Below are 18,398 nucleotides of genomic sequence, written 5' to 3'. Positions count from 1 at the left end.
CTCTGTCTCCCACTGTCAGCAGCAACCAGGGCCCCGGGGAGCTGCTCAGGGTCTTCTGCTGCTCCCTGGACCCCTGGGCCATCAGCACCTGGAGCTGCCTCCCCACACCAGTCAGAATCAAAGCCCCTGGTCCTGCTGTGTCCTGGTGTGTCCTGGGAAACGGGGTGCATGGGGGACTGTTCATGCTCATCCTGTGGCATCTGGCCCAGCAAATAATAAATATTAATATAATACAGATTTTATTAATCTTTATTAATAGAATATTCTGTTCTCTGTGCCCCTGCCTTGCCGGGGGCTTGGCCCCCTCTGCCTGCTCCCTCTGGGCAGGGAGGGCTGGCTGGGGGTTGCTGCTGACTCCAGCCCCCCTTCCCTGCTTTCTGCGCCTCTGGGAGCTCCCTGGGTCTCTTCTGCTGCTGCTCAGGGTGGGCAGACAGGGAGAGATGGAGCCTCTCAGCCCGTGGGCTTCCCGGGCATGGTGGGGAGCTGGAAGGCACTTGGTGACGGAGCCCCCCGAGAGGCCAAGGCAGGGCTCAGAGCAGCCCCTGAGCCCCGGCTGGAGCGCTGGTGGTGGTCCTCAGTGGCCTCACGTCTGGTACCTGGGGGGAGGCAGGGTGAGGAGGAGTCCCTGCTGGGGACAGAGCCCCCCACGCCCCCCACTCACTGCAGTGACAGGTTGAGGCCTGGCCCAGCCCCCGCGAAGGACAGCTGCTGCTCCAGCTCGGCGATGCGCAGCCCGATGTACCCCGAGGACAGCAGCAGGGCCACCATGCTGGGGACAGGCCGGCGTCAGCCAGGGGCACAGGGTGGCACAGGGGGCAAGGAGCAGTGCCACGGGCACTGTGTGCTCACCCTGGGGTCACGTAGGAACCCTGGCCTGCCAGGGCCACCCCGTGTCAGTAGGGATGGGGACCGGGGCTGGGAGCAGGTGCTGGGGACTCACATCAGCAGGTAGATGATGATGATGATGTTGACAGAGCTCAGCTGGGGGTTTATCCGGGACCAAAGTGCAGTGGCCCAGGCCCAGAGCACGGCGTGGGGCCTCCCTGCCAGGACAAGGCAGTGTTAGTGGCACTGAGAGTCCATGCTCAGCTCTGCCAGGGTGTAAACCCCCAGACCATCCCCCCCATGCCGAGCCCCCTGACCCACCCCAGAGGCCACGTCTCTCTGCTGAGGGCACCCATTTGCTGCTGCTGGGAACCAGCCGAGCCACCTCGCCATCCTCGTCCTCTGCCTGCCTTGATCCCGGCTTTGGTTCATCTGCAGGTGACCAGAGACACTCGATGAATGCCCCAGCGAGGGGTCTGTGTGTCCTGGGGCACACGGGGCCACAAAGTGCTGATCCTGCACTCCCTGGAGCTGTGGGAGATGCTGGCTGGGGGGCTGAAGGCCGCGTGGTCCCCCCAGACCCTGCGTGTCTGGGGAGGAGCAGAGCCCAGAGCTGCCAGCGGGCACGGATGCGGGCGGGACGCGGGCAGGGCTGTGGGCAGGCGAGGAGGGCACCGGGGCCGCTCACCCAGGGGCTCGGGGAGGCTGTTGGGCTCCGGGGTGCTCTGCTCCAGGGCTGACTGGCTCGAGATCTGGAAGAGGACAAGCCCCAGTCATGACGTGTGTCCCCGAGGTACCTGCCCCACTGCCGCGGGGACATGGGAGGACCTGACGGGACCTGTGTCACCCACAGAAGGGAGGGTCCTGGGGTCTGTGCTGCCTCGGGCTGGGGCTTTTCATGTTCCCCCCCCACACACATCTTCCCAGCCACTGCACCCAGCCCACCCCATCCAGGGGGCTGGGACCACCCCTCCTCCTGTTGTACCCGCCTGCCCTCCATTCCCTGCCTTACCTGAGACTTTCCAAGAGTTTTCTCATATCTCACAGAGTCTCGAGGGCTCTGGCCGCTGCCCTGGACAAGGAGAGATGAAGGGAGGTGCCGTGCGATGGATGGATGGAGTCTCCTCCACATCCAGACCCCGCGTACCTGCAGGTGTTTGCACACCGACCTCAGGAGCTGGTACGTGGCCTCTCGCTGGCGCAGCGACACAAAGAGGAACTGCGGGGGAGCGAGAAGGGGATTTGTGGATTTGTGCCAGAGCTGCCCCCTCGGTCCCGGCCCAGAGCCCGCGGGGAGCGAGGCACTCGAGACAGCCCCGGCTGAGGCTGCCCAGCACTGTCCCCGCTCTCACCTTCTCCCCCTTGGCCGTGCGGATGCTGATTGCGTTGGGCACCAGCAGCGCCGTGTTGGTCTTTTTGAGGGCTGAGATGGAAGCGACAGGGACCACGGCCTGTGCCAGGGGGGACAGGCTGTGTCACCGTGTTCCCCACTGCCACCTGTGCCCCTGCCTGCGCCGCCGGCCCCACGCCCGCTCCAGCCCCACCTTGATGTCCTTGAGCAGGAGGTTGGAGTGGAAGCAGATGTGGCGGGAGGACACGTACAGGCGGCCGTGGTAGGGCATTTCTCTCTGCCAGGCGCATGAGAAGCAGCCCAGCAGCACGTCCTGCTCGGCGAGCTCCCCGAAGGCCCGGCGGTAGCTGCTGTCCTGCTTGCTCAGCTGCGGGAGGGCTGGGGTCGGTGCTGGGGGCCGCGGGCATCCTGCAGCCCCTTGCTCCAGCCCCGCCTGCCACGGTACCGGGACGAGCCCTCCCTCGGTCCCCGCCCCAAGAGAGCGTCCAGCCGAGCCCACGGGGCTGGGACTGGGGCTGGGGTCCTCCTCCTCAGCTGCGGTACCCCAAGACTCACCGAGGGGGATGGGGGTCCCTGCCTGCCCGCGGCCGCCTGCTCTGTCTCCCTGCAGGGGGACTCATAGGTCCTGGATCTGGAAGGAGGCATCGGAGGGGGTGACTCGAGGGGCACAGGTGGGATGGGGGGCTGGGGTGCGGGATGTGACCCCACGAGGGGCAGCACCCACCTGGTGAGCTTGGGCTGCTCCAGCTGGGCACCTCCCCTCTCCTCCAGGCTGCGCCACTGCTTCTCCCCCAGCACCTCCCGCCTGCTGCGCCTCAGCTTCCCCGGCATGAGGGATGGGTGCGACAGCCGGGGCAGAGGAGGCACGTTGTGGGGACGGTCTATTCCTGCAGCACCTGATCCCAGTGTCACCAACGTGTCACTCCACCGAGGAGGACACAGAGACACGGCTCAGGCCACCCGGGACCGGGACAACAGAGCTCACCCGGCCTCATGACCCCTCTGCCTGTCCCATGGCATCATGTGCTGGCTGCGACCCCCGTGGGCAGCGGGGTGACGGGGAAGGGTGACCCCTGTACCGGCGGGTGGCGGGGACAGCGAGCCCCAGCCGGGGGTGCCGGCGCGGGTGGCGGCCGGTCTGGCTCCAGAGGGGACGGGAAGGCGGCTGCGGCCCCAGACCCCCGTCCCGGGCGGGCCCCGCGCGGTACCTGCTGGGGGGCACAGCCGGGCCCCGTCCCGGCGGATCTGTCCCGCTCCCACTGCTTCCAGCGCCGCTCCTGCTCCGCTGCCACCTCCTCCTCCTCTTCCTCCTCCTCCTCCTCCTCCCGAGGAAGGGCAGCGGGCGGGGCCGGGCGGCCGCGGCAGGTTCGCAGGGAGCGGCCGGGGCAGCCCCAGCCCGAGACAGCCCGGGGTGAGCCCCAGCCCGGCCCCGGGGGTGCGGGACCAGCCAGCTGCCCCCAAACCAGCTGCAAACTGCAGCAGTGCTGACAACCGGAGCGGCACAGCCCAGCCCGCGGCACTCTGCGATCCTGTGGCATTTCACAGCGGGCACCCCGCAAACCCGGCACACCCCGCAGTCCATGGGCACCCCGCAATCCATGGGCACCCCGCAAACCCGGCACACCCCGCAGTGCCGGACACCGCACGGCAGCGCCCGCCCCGGCCGGGGGCTCTGCCCTGGCGCCCGAGGGGGCACAGGCGGGCGGGGGGCGCTGGGCAGAGCCGGGACCGCGGGCCCTGGGCAGGTGCGAAGGCCGCGGGCCCAGCCCGGCTCGGCCCCTGCTCTCTGGACCGGGGCTGATAACGCAGCGGGGAAACGCCGTAAAGCCGGGCCGGGCCGGGCCGGGCCGAGGCGGGACACCTCGCTGCACCCCGCACGCCCGGGCTCCCGCCTGGATCCCCTTCCATTCCCCCGCACTCGGGGAGTCCCCCCTGCCCGTGGCCTCGCCCTGTCACTCCCCCGGCCCCCTGCAGCCCCCTGACCCACGCTCGAGTCCTCTGGGCACACACCGGGCTGAGCGTGCGGAGCAGGGCACGGACCGGGGCCGGGAGAACCCTGCCATGGAGCCGGGCTGGCAGAGCTGGGGCTGCTCCCCTGGACAAGAGAAGGCTCCAGGCAGAGCTCAGAGCCCCTGGCAGGGCCTGAAGGGGCTCCAGGAGAGCTGCAGAGGGACTGGGGACAAGGCCTGCAGGGACAGGAGCCAGGGAATGGCTGCCAGTGCCACAGGGCAGGGCTGGGTGGGAGATTGGGCAGGAATTGTTCCCTGGCAGGGTGGGCAGGCCCTGGCTTGGGGTGCCCAGAGCAGCTGTGGCTGCCCCTGGATCCCTGGCAGTGCCCAAGGCCAGGCTGGACAGGGCTGGGAGCAGCCTGGGACAGTGGGAGGTGTCCCTGCCATGGCAGGGTGGCACTGGGTGGGCTCTGAGGTCCCACCCAGCCCAAACCATCCCAGGGGTTATGGAGAAACCCCCGGCACGCTCCTGCTCACAGCCGGTGTGTGCACAGCACAGCCCTGCACACGCGTCGGGCACGCTCAGGTACGGACACACACACACACAAACACAGCATCGTGCACCTGTCAGCTACGGACACACGCGTGGTCACACACACAGGGACACGCAGGGTACACACAGAGCACACATGTGAGGTCACACACACACACTCACACACACACACAGTCACACACAGTCACACACACACTCACACACTCATACACACACACTCACACACACACTCACACACCCACTCTCACACACACACACACACACACGGACACACACTCTCACACACACACACGCACACTCCCACGCACACGCTCACACACACTCACACACACACTCACACACCCACTCTCACACACACACACACACACACGGACACACACTCTCACACACACACACGCACACTCCCACGCACACGCTCACACACACTCACACACACACTCACACACCCACTCTCACACACACACACACACACACGGACACACACTCTCACACACACACACGCACACTCCCACGCACACGCTCACACACACTCACACACACACTCACACACCCACTCTCACACACACACACACACACACGGACACACACTCTCACACACACACACGCACACTCCCACGCACACGCTCACACACACTCACACACACACTCACACACCCACTCTCACACACACACACACACACACGGACACACACTCTCACACACACACACGCACACTCCCACGCACACGCTCACACACACTCACACACACACTCACACACCCACTCTCACACACACACACACACACACGGACACACACTCTCACACACACACACGCACACTCCCACGCACACGCTCACACACACTCACACACACACTCACACACCCACTCTCACACACACACACACACACACGGACACACACTCTCACACACACACACGCACACTCCCACGCACACGCTCACACACACTCACACACACACTCACACACCCACTCTCACACACACACACACACACACGGACACACACTCTCACACACACACACGCACACTCCCACGCACACGCTCACACACACTCACACACACACTCACACACCCACTCTCACACACACACACACACACACGGACACACACTCTCACACACACACACGCACACTCCCACGCACACGCTCACACACACTCACACACACACTCACACACCCACTCTCACACACACACACACACACACGGACACACACTCTCACACACACACACGCACACTCCCACGCACACGCTCACACACACTCACACACACACTCACACACCCACTCTCACACACACACACACACACACGGACACACACTCTCACACACACACACGCACACTCCCACGCACACGCTCACACACACTCACACACACACTCACACACCCACTCTCACACACACACACACACACACGGACACACACTCTCACACACACACACGCACACTCCCACGCACACGCTCACACACACTCACACACACACTCACACACCCACTCTCACACACACACACACACACACGGTCACACACTCTCACATACGGTCACACACACACAGACACACTCACACACACACACTCACACTCTCACTCACACTCTCACACTCACACTCACACACACACACACTCACACACACTCACACACACACACACACTCACACACACACTCACACACACTCACACACACACACACACACACGGTCACACACACACACACTCTCACATCACACACACTCACACACACACACACACTCACACACACAATCACTCACACTCTCCCATTCACACTCACACACTCACACACACACACACACACACACACGGTCACACACACACGGTCACACACACTCACACACCCCCCCCACCCCCCCTCTCACATCACACACACTCACACACACTCACACACTCTCACACTCTCCCATTCACACTCTCCCAGTCCCCGCCCCCTCCGCGCACGGGCCGCCCCCATTGGCTGTCCCGCCCCGGGGGCGGGGCCCCGCGCACGGACCAATCCCTTGCCCGCAGCGCCGCGCGCGGGGCCGCCATGGCCGCTGAGGGGCCGGGCCCCCTCAGGCCGCTCCTGTGCCCGAACCCCCCAGACCTGCTCCAACCCCAGCTGCGGCTCCCGCACCCCAGAGCGGAGCCCACCCCCATCCCGGGCCGTCAGCGCTGCGGTTGGTTTATTTCTCTCCTTTTTCTCCTCCTTTATAAAGTGCCGTCTGTACGTATTGACCTTACAAAAGCAGGTAAAACCTCGGGCCGAGCGCTCCCCTCTTCTGGGGCCGCCCCGGCCTGGCCTAGGCCCGTTTAGTGTTCATTGTGCAGGTGAGAGGTGACAGGTGGCCCTGCACCGTGACACCGCACCGGGGACAGCCTTCATGGGCCCGGCGGGGCCGGGGACACCGGAGTCCGGGATGGGGACGTGAGGTCAGGGTGGGAATAGAGTCCAGTGCAAGGAGACAGGCTGGGGTCACCCCCTCGCCAGAGCCCAGTGGCCCCCAGTGCGGGCACCCTCCAGACTCAGAGTGTGGCACCGCGGGGCCGAGGACACAGCCCTGAGGAGACAGCCCTGGGGACACGGAGGCCGAGGACACAGCCCCACTCAGTTGACGGTCTGGCTCTCTCCCTCAGTGCTCGCAGTGACGCTTTCAGGGGTCCTTGTGCTGATCAGCCCCTCCAGGCCCACAGCACCTGGAGGAAGAGGAGGAAGGGACAGGTCAGGAGAGATGGCAGTGTGGGTGACCCTCAAGTGCTGGCCTGGCCCTCCTGGACTCTTCTGTAGCACCAGGGGCCTGACCCAGCAGGGCCCCCAGCAGCACGAGGGGTCTGTCCTGTTCCCCCACCCCACAGCAAGGCACTGGCACCCCAAGAGGCAGAACAGGCACTGAACAGAGGTGCTGGCTCCCCACCATCCCCACATTTGCTGCCATATTTGCTGCCACACCCTGACACCCCTTGGAGCCCTGAGACCAGCATGGCCATGACTGGGCCAGGGGGATGTTGCCCCCCAGAAGGGCACAGCAAGCAAACACAGCCCCTCTCTGGGGGCAGCAGGGAAGTTGGACAACGGCCCTGCCCTGTGTCCTGCCATGAGGGCTCCCCTGCAAGCATGGCTGCAAGCCAGCCCAGTACTGACAGTGCTCCCACCGCTCCCCCACTGCACAGACTGTGCCTTTAGCCCAGGCTGGCACTGAGCAGGGCTCCCAGTGCCCCCAGCCCCACACTGGGCTGCCCCCAAGCCCCCAGCCCCACTCACGGCAGCGGATCCGGATGGGCCACACCATGATGGAGCACAGCGTGGTGACAGCGGCCACGGCGATGCCGCCGGTGACCAGCACCATCACCCAGCGGTAGAAGTCGACACAGGCAGGGCAGCAGAGCTCGGTCCTGTGAGGACAGGCAGGAATGTGCTTGGAGGCCGGGACAGAGGTCCCAGGCTACAGGCAGTGGTCCCATGTCCTCACATCAGAGTCAGGACTGGTTTGCACTGGGGTGGGAGGGAAAGGCCCAGGGCAAAGATATCCCCAGGTACAGATTGGGTCCCCCCACGGCTGGGAGAGAAGATGAAGAAGACTTTAAGACAAATCAGAGCTGGACAAGAGAAGGCTCCAGGGAGAGCTCAGAGCCCCTTCCAGTGCCTAAAGGGGCTCCAGGAGGGCTGGAGAAGGACTTGAGACAAGGGATGGAGGGACAGGACACAGGGAATGGCTTCCACTGCTAGAGGGCAGGGCTGGATGGAATATTGGGCAGGAATTGTTCCCTGGGAGGGTGCCCAGAGCAGCTGTGGCTGCCCTATCCCTGGAAGTGTGCCAGTCCAAGTTGGACAGGGTTTGGAGCAACCTGGTGTAGTGAAAAGTGTCCCTGCCCATGGCAGGGGGTGGAAGGAGATGAGCTTTAGGCTCCCTTGCAATCCAAACCATTGTGTGATTCTACAAATCTAAGCTGGTTCCCTTCCATGTCTCCTGCTCCAACTCTGAAATGTTCCCTCATGGCCCCCAGGCAAGGGGGTCCCAGCTCTGCAGAGACACTTACGGGCAGGGGTGCAGGTTCTGGATCATCATCACAGCCAGGCCATTGGCCATCTTGTCTGTGAAGCTCATGGCACCGTAGACAAACGCGCTGCTGTGCTGCGGGAGGAGAGGGAACCTGTGCCGTGCTGGGCCAGGCAGCCCCGTGTGCCCTCTGATGGGCAGAGCCCTCACTGCAGCAGAGCAGCAGGGCACGGGGGCCCAGCAGAGCCCCCTCCCAGCGCCTCCACCCCCTAACCCTGAGCAGTGCCCGCTCCAGCCCGTGGGTTCTGTGCCCACCGTGGCCCCCGCCCCATCCCAGCAGCGGCCGTACCGTGTTGGTGCCGATGAGATCTGCAGTCATAGACAGGGAGGTGACCAGGATGGTGGCTGAGCCGGCCCCCAGCAGCACTGCCAGCCCGTAGATCTCGTCTCCTACTTGCCTGGCCAGGGCCACCCAGGAGGCAAAGGCCAGGACCACCAGGATGCCCACAAAGTAAGTCAGCTGTGATGGGGACAGGCAGAAGGGGGAGTTCAGACATCAGCTGGCACTTGGTGAGGGAGGAGCAAGCAGGAGCAGGCAGGGCATGAGGCCAGCATTGCCCAGGAGCCATGAGGGACAGCCCTGGCTCTGTCCAAGCTGTATTTAAACAAGGAGACCCCAAAAGCAGGTCCTTGCTGGGTTCCAGGCTGTTCTGCAGCCCAAGGGTTGAGCCCCAAGGGGAGTTGTGGGAGCGTGTCTGTGAGGGAGGAACACTCCACTGGTACCCAACAGCACAGAGGGGACACTCTGGGGGAGCAGGTCCCTCCTGCTGGCATTGCAGACCGTGTGCCCACCCAGGCCAGTGTGACCAGACTTCCCCTCTGCCCCTGATGGGCACCACAGGGCTCTGCAGCCCAGTCAGGCCTGCATGGACATGGTAACTCTGGGCCAGCATTGCCTTCCCCAGCCTGAGAGATGTACAAGACAGGCTCCTGCCACCATCCCTGCCCACCCCCCCAGTCCCAGCAGGACCCAGATCCCCAAACCTGCCCACCACCCAGTCCCAGCAGGACCCATGCTGCAGTGGGTGGTTGCTGGCAGAGGGTCCGTGAGGGGTCCCTGCTCTCCAGCTCAGGTGTGCCAGGAGCTTTGCTCACAGGCAGGATTAGACCCCTGGTCCTTTCCTGGGGTCAAACTCCAACCTCTTCTGGACTCACATTCCGACCAATCCATTTGTTCACAGGCTTCATGAGGAATGAGGAGAGGAACCCACTGACGTACATCACTAGGGGAATGGTGGCAATGTACTTCTGCAAGGGACAAGGACAGGGAGATGAGCCCCAGGCCACATCAGGACACCTTCCCACGTGGCCCCAGACCTGCCCTGCACCCACCTTGGAGAGCAGCAGCGAGTTGGTCAGGTACATGGCGATGTAGGTCTGGGACAGGTTGACGATGAGGCGGGTGGCCATGTAGAGCACTGCGACCTGGGAGGGGACAGGGCCAGGGCATCACCGCTCAGCCTGTGGGAAGGACCTGCCCTGCCCAGCTGTCATGGCATAGGTGCCCAGCAGGAAGGGGATGGCCCCTCTGAGAGGGTGGATGGGTGCCCAGACGAGCTCCCCTCTCCATCCCCATCCGCTCCTAGGCAAGCCCCGTGGCAGCAGCCCAGGCCAGGGGAGTCCTGCCCAGCTGTTCCTGGTAGAAGGAGGGCTCCAGCAGCCAGCCCAGGCCAGGGGGGCCCTGCCCAGCCGTACCTGGTAGAAGGAGGGCTCCAGCAGCCAGTCCTTCCAGAGCAGCAGCGGGCGCGGGGGGCCCGGGGGCTCCTTGTGCAGCAGCGGGGTGCTCTCCTCTGGCTCGGGCAGCACCCCGGCTGGGTACGGCTTCTCCTTGGTGCCCAGGTGGAAGATGAGGGAGAACACGGCCCCCAGCCCCACCACGATGAGGGCCAAGTTCTGGTGAGGCAATGGGGGTGAGCACAGCAGTGGGGGCACCTCACCATCAGCCCCCAGCAGTCTGGAGGGTAAGGAGGGGTGCCCAAACCCCACGGAGGGCTCATGTGGCTCTGGCCCAGTTGGTGAGGTTTTAGGGCACTGCTCCCTGACTCCCTCCAGTACCTCCCCAGCTGAGCCATGAGAAGAGGGAACCCCAGGGACTGTGCCTTGCCACTCACCCGAAACACAGGGATGTCCTGAGGGCCCAGGTGCTCCATGCGGTCGGGCTGGTCCGTCTGGAAGTTCAGCAGGAGCCAGGTCAGGCCGTACACGGTGATGTTTGCCATGACAGTGAAGGCATACCTGAGCAGAAGGAAACCTTGGGGCCATGCAGAGGGACAAGCAGGGGGACAGCACAGCAGGACACCTCTGCCCACGGCTGCCCTCCAAGCCAGATGTGCTACGGCCTCTGCACCCCAGAGTCATGGCTGAGGTGACACCTCTGAGGGCACAAGGCACCTGGCCAGGCCTCAGCCTTACTGCTGCCACTCCCAGTGTGCCCAGTCCAAGCCTCGGGGCATGACTAGGAGGAAATCAACATCCCTACAGGTCAGTCTGAGTCTGTTCCCCCTCCAGACACAGCTCACCTCTGCTTCAAGAATGCCAGGAGCTGCCTGACCTGGTACCCCCCGAGTGGGACCACTTGGACCCACAGTTACCCCACATCCTCCCTGCTCCATGGAATAAACATCCTGCTCCATGGAATAAACATCCCATCCCACGTCCTGACCCTGACAGGGATGAGCCAAGTGCACTGCCCACCTGGCCCTGGAGACATCTCACCTCCAGAGCCGTGTCCAGCTCTCCTTGAGGGCATCTGGGAGGGACAGTCCCTCCCCTAAATGCCACGGTCCATTCCCAAAGGAGAAGTGTCCCCAGCTCAGGGAAGTGTCCCACAGGCTGTGACACTGACATGCCTGGCATCAAGACATTCCCCCTGGCAGCAAAGGCTTTGGGCCACCAACCCAGGACCAGAGTCCTTTGGCACATCCCACAGGACACCCACATGGCCCAGTCCTTGTCCTGCCATGCCAAGGTGTCTGGTGTGCCACAGCACCCAGGGACCTCGTGTCACACGGTGATGGGACCCAGGGCAGCTCCCCCAAGCCCAGGTGTGGCTGTGCTCACCTGAAAGCCGTGAGCTCCACCTTCCCATGGTCACTGCTGACCAGCTCGGGGATGAGGGCCAGGTGGGACACCTGCGTGGCTGCCCAGCCAAACTGGAAGATGATGATGAAGGGGAGGTAGTAGATGAAGGCTGCCCACTGTGGAGTGCTTTCCCTGCAGGCCAGGCAGGGGCTGAAGACAAAGGGAAAGGACACAAGGACACAGGTGGTGCCTGCAGAGAAAGTGGAGCAGTGAGAGGCTGGGACTCCAACGTGACACACACAGCCCTCGCCAGGACAGGTTCTACCCCTTCTACCCTGGGGCTCCTTCCCCAGCCAGATGGGACACGTGGAGCTCCAGACATTCCTTCAGCCCATCCTGCACAGGGAATGTCCTTCCCTCTGGCACCCAGCACAGACAGACACCCCCCAGGTCAAGGTCCTTCCCCAGCACTGCTCTGTCCCCTCAAGATACCATGACAGACCCTCAGTGTCACACCCACAGGCACCAGCAGGTTTGTTGTCCCCAGGTGCAGATATCCAGTCAGATAACCCCTCCCTGCTGCTGCCCATGGTGATATGGCACCCTAGGGAGGGCTCTGGCTGTGCCACGGGCACTGGCACCCCGTCTGTCTCCACGTCCCTCTCCCGTGGGGCTGGCAGAGACAGCCATGCTTCCACCACGCTCAGACATCACCCGCAGTGTGACAGGGTGACACAGAGCCATGGGGGCTCCGGGAAGGGCCCGCTGAGTCAGGGACGCCAGAGCCAGGCTCCTCCCTCTGCTGTGGCAGGACAGCACAGGGACTCAGCGTGGGGACGCTGCATACAGGGACCCTGCGTGGGGCACACAGGCCAGCCTGGCCTCGCCCTCCCCTTTCCCAGAGTTACAGAGCCTATCTGCCAACAGCTCCACAGACCGCCAGGCCCCGACACAGAGCCTGGTGCTCTGTCCCACATGTCCCCCTGTACTGTCTTACATGTTCCCAGCTTCACTGTGTGCTGATGAAGAGCTGTTCCTACAGCTGAGGGGAGCCTACTTGGCCAGGTCCCCAAGGTACCCTCTCCACTTTGCAAGAACCTCTCTTCCTCATGAGTGATTCCTCTTCCTCCCACCCATGAAGGAGATTTCCTCCTCCTCCTCCTCCTCCTTGCTCCTGCACAGCACAGCCGTGCATGCCAGGACAAAGCCAAGGGCAAAGCCAAGGGTAGCAGTGACCACGCCAGCCCAGCCCCATCCATCCCCAAGGGGTGCTGGGTCCTCACACTGGCTCACAGTGCTCAGCTCTGGTGCTCCAGGACCTCTGAGGGACAGAGGGACTCTGTGCCCCAGACAAACTACAGGCACGGGAAGGTCCATGAAGGCTCAAACCAGCCCAGATCCTCTCTGTTCCCTGGGTTTTAAGGGGGCCCAGATGAGGCGTGAGGCTCCCAGGGCCCCACAGGGTCAGGCTCTGCAGCCCTGTTGGGCTGTGAGGGCTCTGAGGAGAGCACTGGGGCAGGAGCTGTGGGACCTGGCTGCTGCAGCCCCAGAGCAGCTCCTGTGCCCACCCATGAGCCATCGCCACCCACACAACCACAGGAGTGTCACCCCCTCCTTGTGACCCCCTGGGGCAGGCAGTGTCCACACCAGGGTCACCCCACTGGCCACCCCGTGGAGCTGTGCCCATCTGACACAGGGCTGCACCCCAACAGCCACGTACCCCAAGTGCCCAGGGGTGACTGCACTGAGTCAGAGGGGTGCTGGGGACTCCGTGCTCTCCCCAGCGGGGCCATGGGAGCTCACCCCAGACCATTCTGCCCACGCCTGCAGCCCCATGGCTGCAAAGGCCCAGCTGCTCATCTCTGGCCCCGCGGGGCAGATCACGAGCACGCCGGGCTGCTCCAGCACAGGCGCCTGGGGCAGGGATTCTGGGCCAGCACTGCCAGACAGGCTGAGACAGGCAGCAAAGAGACTCTCAGCCTTCCTCCCCACTGCGTCGGGAAGCTGGAGCCCATAAAAGAGCTGGCGAGCAGGCAGGGACACCCGGGGCGCCCGTGGGAGCACCCGGGGCTGCGGCCGCGGTGGGAAGATGCCACGATAGCAACTCGTGGTGTCTCCCCCGCCCCGAGGCTGCGGTTTCACAGCGTTTCCTCTGATCTGAGCACGGGTTTGCCACCGGACGAGACACCCCGCTCCCACACAACATCTCTCGCTGCAGCGTGATCGAGGGAAGCCGGCAGCCCCGGCACGGCCGGATCCGGTGGGTTTGCCACCACCAATGGTCACTCTGTGGTCAGCCGAGGTGGGCGCCGGGGAAGCCCCCGCCTTGGCAATGACCCACGCTGCAGCCTGGAAAACAGTCTGCGTCCCTGCTGCAGCCTGCCCGGGCTGTGCTCTGCTCCTGCAAGGCCTGAGTTAGCATTTCCCCTCTGTGCTCGCCGGGCAGCACCCGGCTGCAGCAGCGGGAGGAAACAGCTCCGGCCACTTCCCTAAATCCAGGGCGCCGAGGCCACTGAGGCTGGGCAGGGGTGAAGCTGCCCCTCCAGCACTCTCCCTGACTCACCAAGCCAAGCTCCGGCGAGGTCAGACGCCTTATCAGGTTGCCGTTGGATTGCACAAAGCATCGGTCGAGATAAATTTGGGATCAAGATAAGAGGACCTACACTGCAACCGTCCTCCCCTCCCCGCGGGTCTGCTCTGGGCGAGGCAGGTCGTTACCGAGGGTTGTTATCAATGGCATTTCTTCCACCAACTGCCCCGTCAGCCAAGCAGGATGTGCCGGCTCCTGCACCAGCCACAGCACCAAGGACCCCCCTTCAGGCCACGCTGTCCCCTCAGAGAGGGACCAAGGACCCCACTCCTACCCACACTGCTCTCCCTATCACACTGTCCCCTCAGAGAGGGAACCAAGAACCCCTCTCTACAGCACAGTGGCCCCTCAGAGAGGGACCTCGACAGATGAGTCCCCCTGCACTCTGCTGCCTTTTTTTACCCAGGGCAGAATGCAAGACAACCCGTCAGTAATTCCTTGAGCCAGAGCCTCCTGTGCATCCCATGGCTGTACCCCACTGCTGGCCCCGGGGTGCACAGCACAGCACAGCCAAGGGCCCCACGCCACAGGGCCCCCCCGGGGACACTGAGAGCTCTCAGGAAGCACCTGGGCTTTTGGGAAAGCCCAGATTTTACTGATGGTCTTGGTTTTGCTGCAGCTCCAAGGTCTGAGCACGTGGTTCTCAGCCCCGCTCGCTGCCACCCACACACACAAAGCCTGAGGGACAGCGGGGTGCCCCCCGGGGTGGGATGGTGCCCCTTCCCCATCCAGGCTCAGCACCCCACTGTCCCCTACACATGGAGCAGCTCTGTCCCCACCTCGCTGCTGCAGGGGATCCCAGAAAGGCACCTCCCAGGATATCCCCTCCTCACAAAGCACCCCAGACCCATCTCCTGTCACCCAGGGCACTGCCAACACACCAGAGCCCCTTCACCTTCCACAGGGCACCCCAAAAAACCTCCAGGGCAGCCCTCCCTTCCATGGAGCTGCTCCCTTCCACCCCAGGGCACACAATCTGCTCACCCCTGGGGCTGCCCCTCTCCAGCTGGGGGGATCCTGTCCCCACCTCACTGCCACATGATGGTCCCCCTCCCCAGAAAGGCTCCCACATCTTCAGGGAGACCTCCATGCCACAAGGCACCCCAATTCCTCCCCACCCTAGGAAACCCCCAAGGCTGATCCCCCAACCCAGAAAGGCACCCTTGGTCTTATTCCCCCTCTTCCAGGGCACCCCTGGAAGGTATCCTGGAGCTGATCCTGCACCCCAGAGAGGCTCCCCTATGTCCCCACAGAGTGTCCCCCACCTGTGCCCCTCCAACAGAGCTGGTTGGGGCCAAACCCCCCCACCCAGCATCCCCACTGTCCCCCACCCTGGGCATGCTAGAAAGGTTCTCCTGTGTTCCTCCCACTCAGGGCACCTCAGAAAGGCTCCTCGGGGCCACCCTTCTCCCTTCTGGGCACCCCAGGAGGGTGTCCCACCCTCGGAACCCCAGAAAAGCTCCCCCAGGGTCAGCCATTCTCACATGTCACCTTGGATAGGCACCCTCGGTCACTCCCTCAGGACACCCCAGAAAGGTCCCCCAGAGCCATCCTCTCCACTTAGAGCACCCCAGAAAGGCTCCCCCGGGTGACCCCGAACCCAGAGCACGCAGGAGTCTCCCTCACAGCCACACTCCTCCCCTCCCCTAACCAAAGCTCCTCAGGGTCACCCGTCCCTTATCTCTGGCACCCCAGCAGTGCGTTCCACCCCAGGCACCCCAGAAAGGCTCCCTATGGCCATTCACTTCCATCCGGGCCGCTGCAGAAAGGCCACTCTGGGCGACCCATTTTCACCCGAGACACCCGGGATAGGCACCCTTGGGCCCCGCAAGGTTCCTCAACACAGAACAACACAGAAGGGTCCCTCGGGGCCACCCCTCTGCACTCAGAGCGTCCTAGAAGGCCTCTGGACGTCCCCCAACAGAGACACCCCAGAAAGTCTCCCCTGGGGCCATCCCTCTTCACTCAGAGCATCCCAGAAAGGCTCTGCTGGTTGTTCCGCAACACCGACACACGCAAAGCTCCCCCAGGGTCATGCCTGTCTACTTACGGCATCCCAGCAAAGTTCCCCCCTCGGATGTCGGGCACTCAGCGCACCCCAGACCGGCGCTCCGGGCTCAGCCCTCTCCCCCCGGCTCCCCCCGGAGCTCCCGGTGCCCGCAGCCCCCGCCCGGCCGTCCCTCTGCACCCACCGGCCAGGTGCCAGCCCTTCCTGCGCCCGCAGCGGCCGCAGCCGTGGGCCCGGTCGGCCTCGAAGCCGAGCAGCGGCGTGCAGAGCCCGTCGGCCGCCTGGCCGGCCAGCAGCAGCCCGCCGGCCGCGCCGTGCCCGTAGCCCAGCACAGCGTGCAGGAAGGGCAGCAGGTAGGTGAACCAGAGCGCCGAGCACGCGTCGTTCAGGAAGTGCCCGCACGCGAAGCTGAGCCGCGCCCGCAGCGGCAGCGCCGGGCCCGGGGGCTGCGGGGACTGCGGGGGCTCCGCCATGGCCCGGCCGAGCCCGCGGGACAGCGCGGCACGGCCCGCGGGAGGCTCCCCGGGAATGGGAGGGGACGGGGAGGGACGCGGCGGGAGGAGGGAGGAGGTGGCAGGGACAGGGAGGGACCGGCCCGCTCCGCTGCTCCCCGCGGCCCCGGAGCCGTCCTGGGCGGGGAGAGCGGGGGGCGGCACCGGAGCGCCCGGCTGCCCCGGGCTGGCCCCGCTCCGGCCCCGCGGGGCTCCGCTGCTGTCCCGCACCGCTCCCAGACACATCACACTGCCCCACGCTGCTCCCAGCAACACCAGCCCTGGTCCTGTACTGCTCCAGTCACACCAGTGCTGGTCCCCTACTGCTCCCAGTCCCACCAGTACTGGTCCTGTACTGCTCCCAGTCCCACCAGTACTGGTCCTGTACTGCTCCCAGTCCCACCAGTGCTGGTCCCGTACTGCTCCCAGTCCCACCAGTGCCACAGCACTGCTCCCAGTCACACCAGTGCTGGTCCCGTACTGCTCCCAGTCACACCAGTGCCACGGCACTGCTCCCAGTCACACCAGTGGCGGCCCTGTACTGCTCCCAGTCCCACCAGTACTGGTCCCCTACTGCTCCCAGTCACACCAGTGCTGGTCCTGTACTGCTCCCAGTCACACCAGTGCTGGTCCCATACTGCTCCCAGTCACACCAGTGCTGTCCCCAGTGATCCCAGTATTACTCCCCCACTTCCAGCCACTCCTGCCTTGCCCACAGCAGTCCCGCAGACCCCAGAGCTCCCACACAGCTCCCAGTACACCAGTGCTGCCTGTAACAGTCCCACTGCCCACAAGGGAATGTCCCAGTCACTCCAGTACCTCCCCAGTGCTCCCAGTGACCCCAGTACCCACCCTAGCAAGGCGATGGTGCCCATGCTGCCAGTAGGCACCCCAGAATCCCAGTGACACCAGTACACCCTCGCTGCTCCCAGCAGTGCCGGTGTTCAATGCCGGGGTGCCCATGATGCCTGCAGCTGCCTGAGTTCCAGTGATCCCAGTACACTGCTCCCAGTCACCCCAACGCCCCAGTGTGCACCAGTGGGGAGTGTCAGACTGCAGGAGTGAGGGTACAGGGGTTGTGGAGTCACTGGGATGCTGCTCACCCGCTGGTCATCGGGCTGCAGATGTGGGGGAACCCCTGCTTGGATGGGCTCTGGGGTCAGTAGGACTTGGTGGGGGTGACTGGGACCTTCTGGGTCGTGATGGTGTGAAATGCAAAGCTGTGTTTCGTGTCAGGTACATGCAGGCAACCTGTGTATCTGTGATTGGGATATGTGTGGAAACTGACCGTGGGACAGTCACAAGGACAATTCTAATAAATAACTGAGGGAGTAAAGCATGGAAGAAGGCCTTTGAACCTATTCTTTGTTTGCAATTAACCTTTATAAGTCTTAAGTTGATTTAGGAGCATTTGAATTAAAGCTTTAAGGATGTTGCTGTTTGACAGGAACTTTCTGCTTCTAGCTAAAAAGAGTTTTGCAATAATAACCTTTTGAAGTATCATTTTAGAATATTGCTTGTAGTAAGGATCTTTGAAACTGTAGCTTTACAATATATAAAAAGGAAA

The 18,398-nt window shown here is 63.7% G+C and overlaps 2 protein-coding genes across 5 annotated transcripts; both read right to left on the bottom strand.

Annotated features, from left to right (window-relative positions):
* Positions 1–254: 254 nt before the first annotated feature.
* LOC120496419 (GRAM domain-containing protein 2A-like) lies at positions 255–3,736 on the bottom strand. Of its 4 annotated transcripts, XM_039696851.1 has the most exons (11): positions 3,162–3,479; positions 2,901–3,072; positions 2,732–2,807; positions 2,370–2,543; positions 2,178–2,276; positions 1,838–2,044; positions 1,514–1,577; positions 1,147–1,257; positions 941–1,043; positions 662–769; positions 255–596 (listed from the first exon to the last, which is right to left on the bottom strand). In XM_039696851.1, the coding sequence occupies exons 1-11, from the start codon at positions 3,169–3,171 to the stop codon at positions 584–586; spliced, it is 1,137 nt and encodes a 378-aa protein (XP_039552785.1). In that variant the 5' UTR covers positions 3,172–3,479; the 3' UTR covers positions 255–583. The 4 variants fall into 4 exon arrangements, with proteins under 4 accessions (XP_039552785.1, XP_039552786.1, XP_039552784.1 ...); XM_039696852.1 differs by lacking the exons at positions 2,732–2,807; positions 2,901–3,072 and having other exon boundaries at positions 1,838–1,897; positions 1,973–2,044; positions 3,385–3,736; XM_039696850.1 differs by lacking the exons at positions 2,732–2,807; positions 2,901–3,072 and having other exon boundaries at positions 3,385–3,736.
* A 3,113-nt stretch (positions 3,737–6,849) lies between these two features.
* Positions 6,850–17,138, bottom strand: MFSD12 (major facilitator superfamily domain containing 12). Its single transcript, XM_039696841.1, has 10 exons — positions 16,525–17,138; positions 11,782–11,992; positions 10,833–10,956; positions 10,417–10,614; positions 10,054–10,146; positions 9,877–9,969; positions 9,011–9,181; positions 8,702–8,796; positions 7,926–8,056; positions 6,850–7,360 (listed from the first exon to the last, which is right to left on the bottom strand). The coding sequence occupies exons 1-10, from the start codon at positions 17,075–17,077 to the stop codon at positions 7,272–7,274; spliced, it is 1,758 nt and encodes a 585-aa protein (XP_039552775.1). The 5' UTR covers positions 17,078–17,138; the 3' UTR covers positions 6,850–7,271.
* Between the last annotated feature and the right edge of the window lie 1,260 nt (positions 17,139–18,398).

Source organism: Passer montanus, unplaced genomic scaffold (assembly GCF_014805655.1).
Source record: "Passer montanus isolate IOZ18808 unplaced genomic scaffold, ASM1480565v1 scaffold114, whole genome shotgun sequence".
Lineage (NCBI taxonomy): Eukaryota > Metazoa > Chordata > Aves > Passeriformes > Passeridae > Passer > Passer montanus.
Note: the sequence above shows the minus strand (reverse complement) of the source record. Positions and strands in the feature narration are given on the sequence as shown.

What these genes read in the sequence shown, in the direction of transcription:
- MFSD12 (XM_039696841.1), bottom strand. Translation starts at nt 17,077, where the DNA reads ATGTGTCTGGGAGCGGTGCGGGACAGCAGCGGAGCCCCGCGGGGCCGG. An exon ending in ACAAATGGATTGGTCGGAAT is followed by an intron (nt 9,182 to 9,876) that starts GTGAGTCCAGAA and finishes TCCCCATCACAG; the next exon opens with CTGACTTACTTTGTGGGCAT. An exon ending in ATCTCATCGGCACCAACACG is followed by an intron (nt 8,797 to 9,010) that starts GTACGGCCGCTG and finishes CTCCTCCCGCAG; the next exon opens with CACAGCAGCGCGTTTGTCTA.
- LOC120496419 (XM_039696850.1), bottom strand. Translation starts at nt 3,714, where the DNA reads ATGCCACAGGATCGCAGAGTGCCGCGGGCTGGGCTGTGCCGCTCCGGT. An exon ending in AGAGAGACGTGGCCTCTGGG is followed by an intron (nt 1,044 to 1,146) that starts GTGGGTCAGGGG and finishes TTGTCCTGGCAG; the next exon opens with GGAGGCCCCACGCCGTGCTC. An exon ending in ATCATCATCTACCTGCTGAT is followed by an intron (nt 770 to 940) that starts GTGAGTCCCCAG and finishes GCCTGTCCCCAG; the next exon opens with CATGGTGGCCCTGCTGCTGT.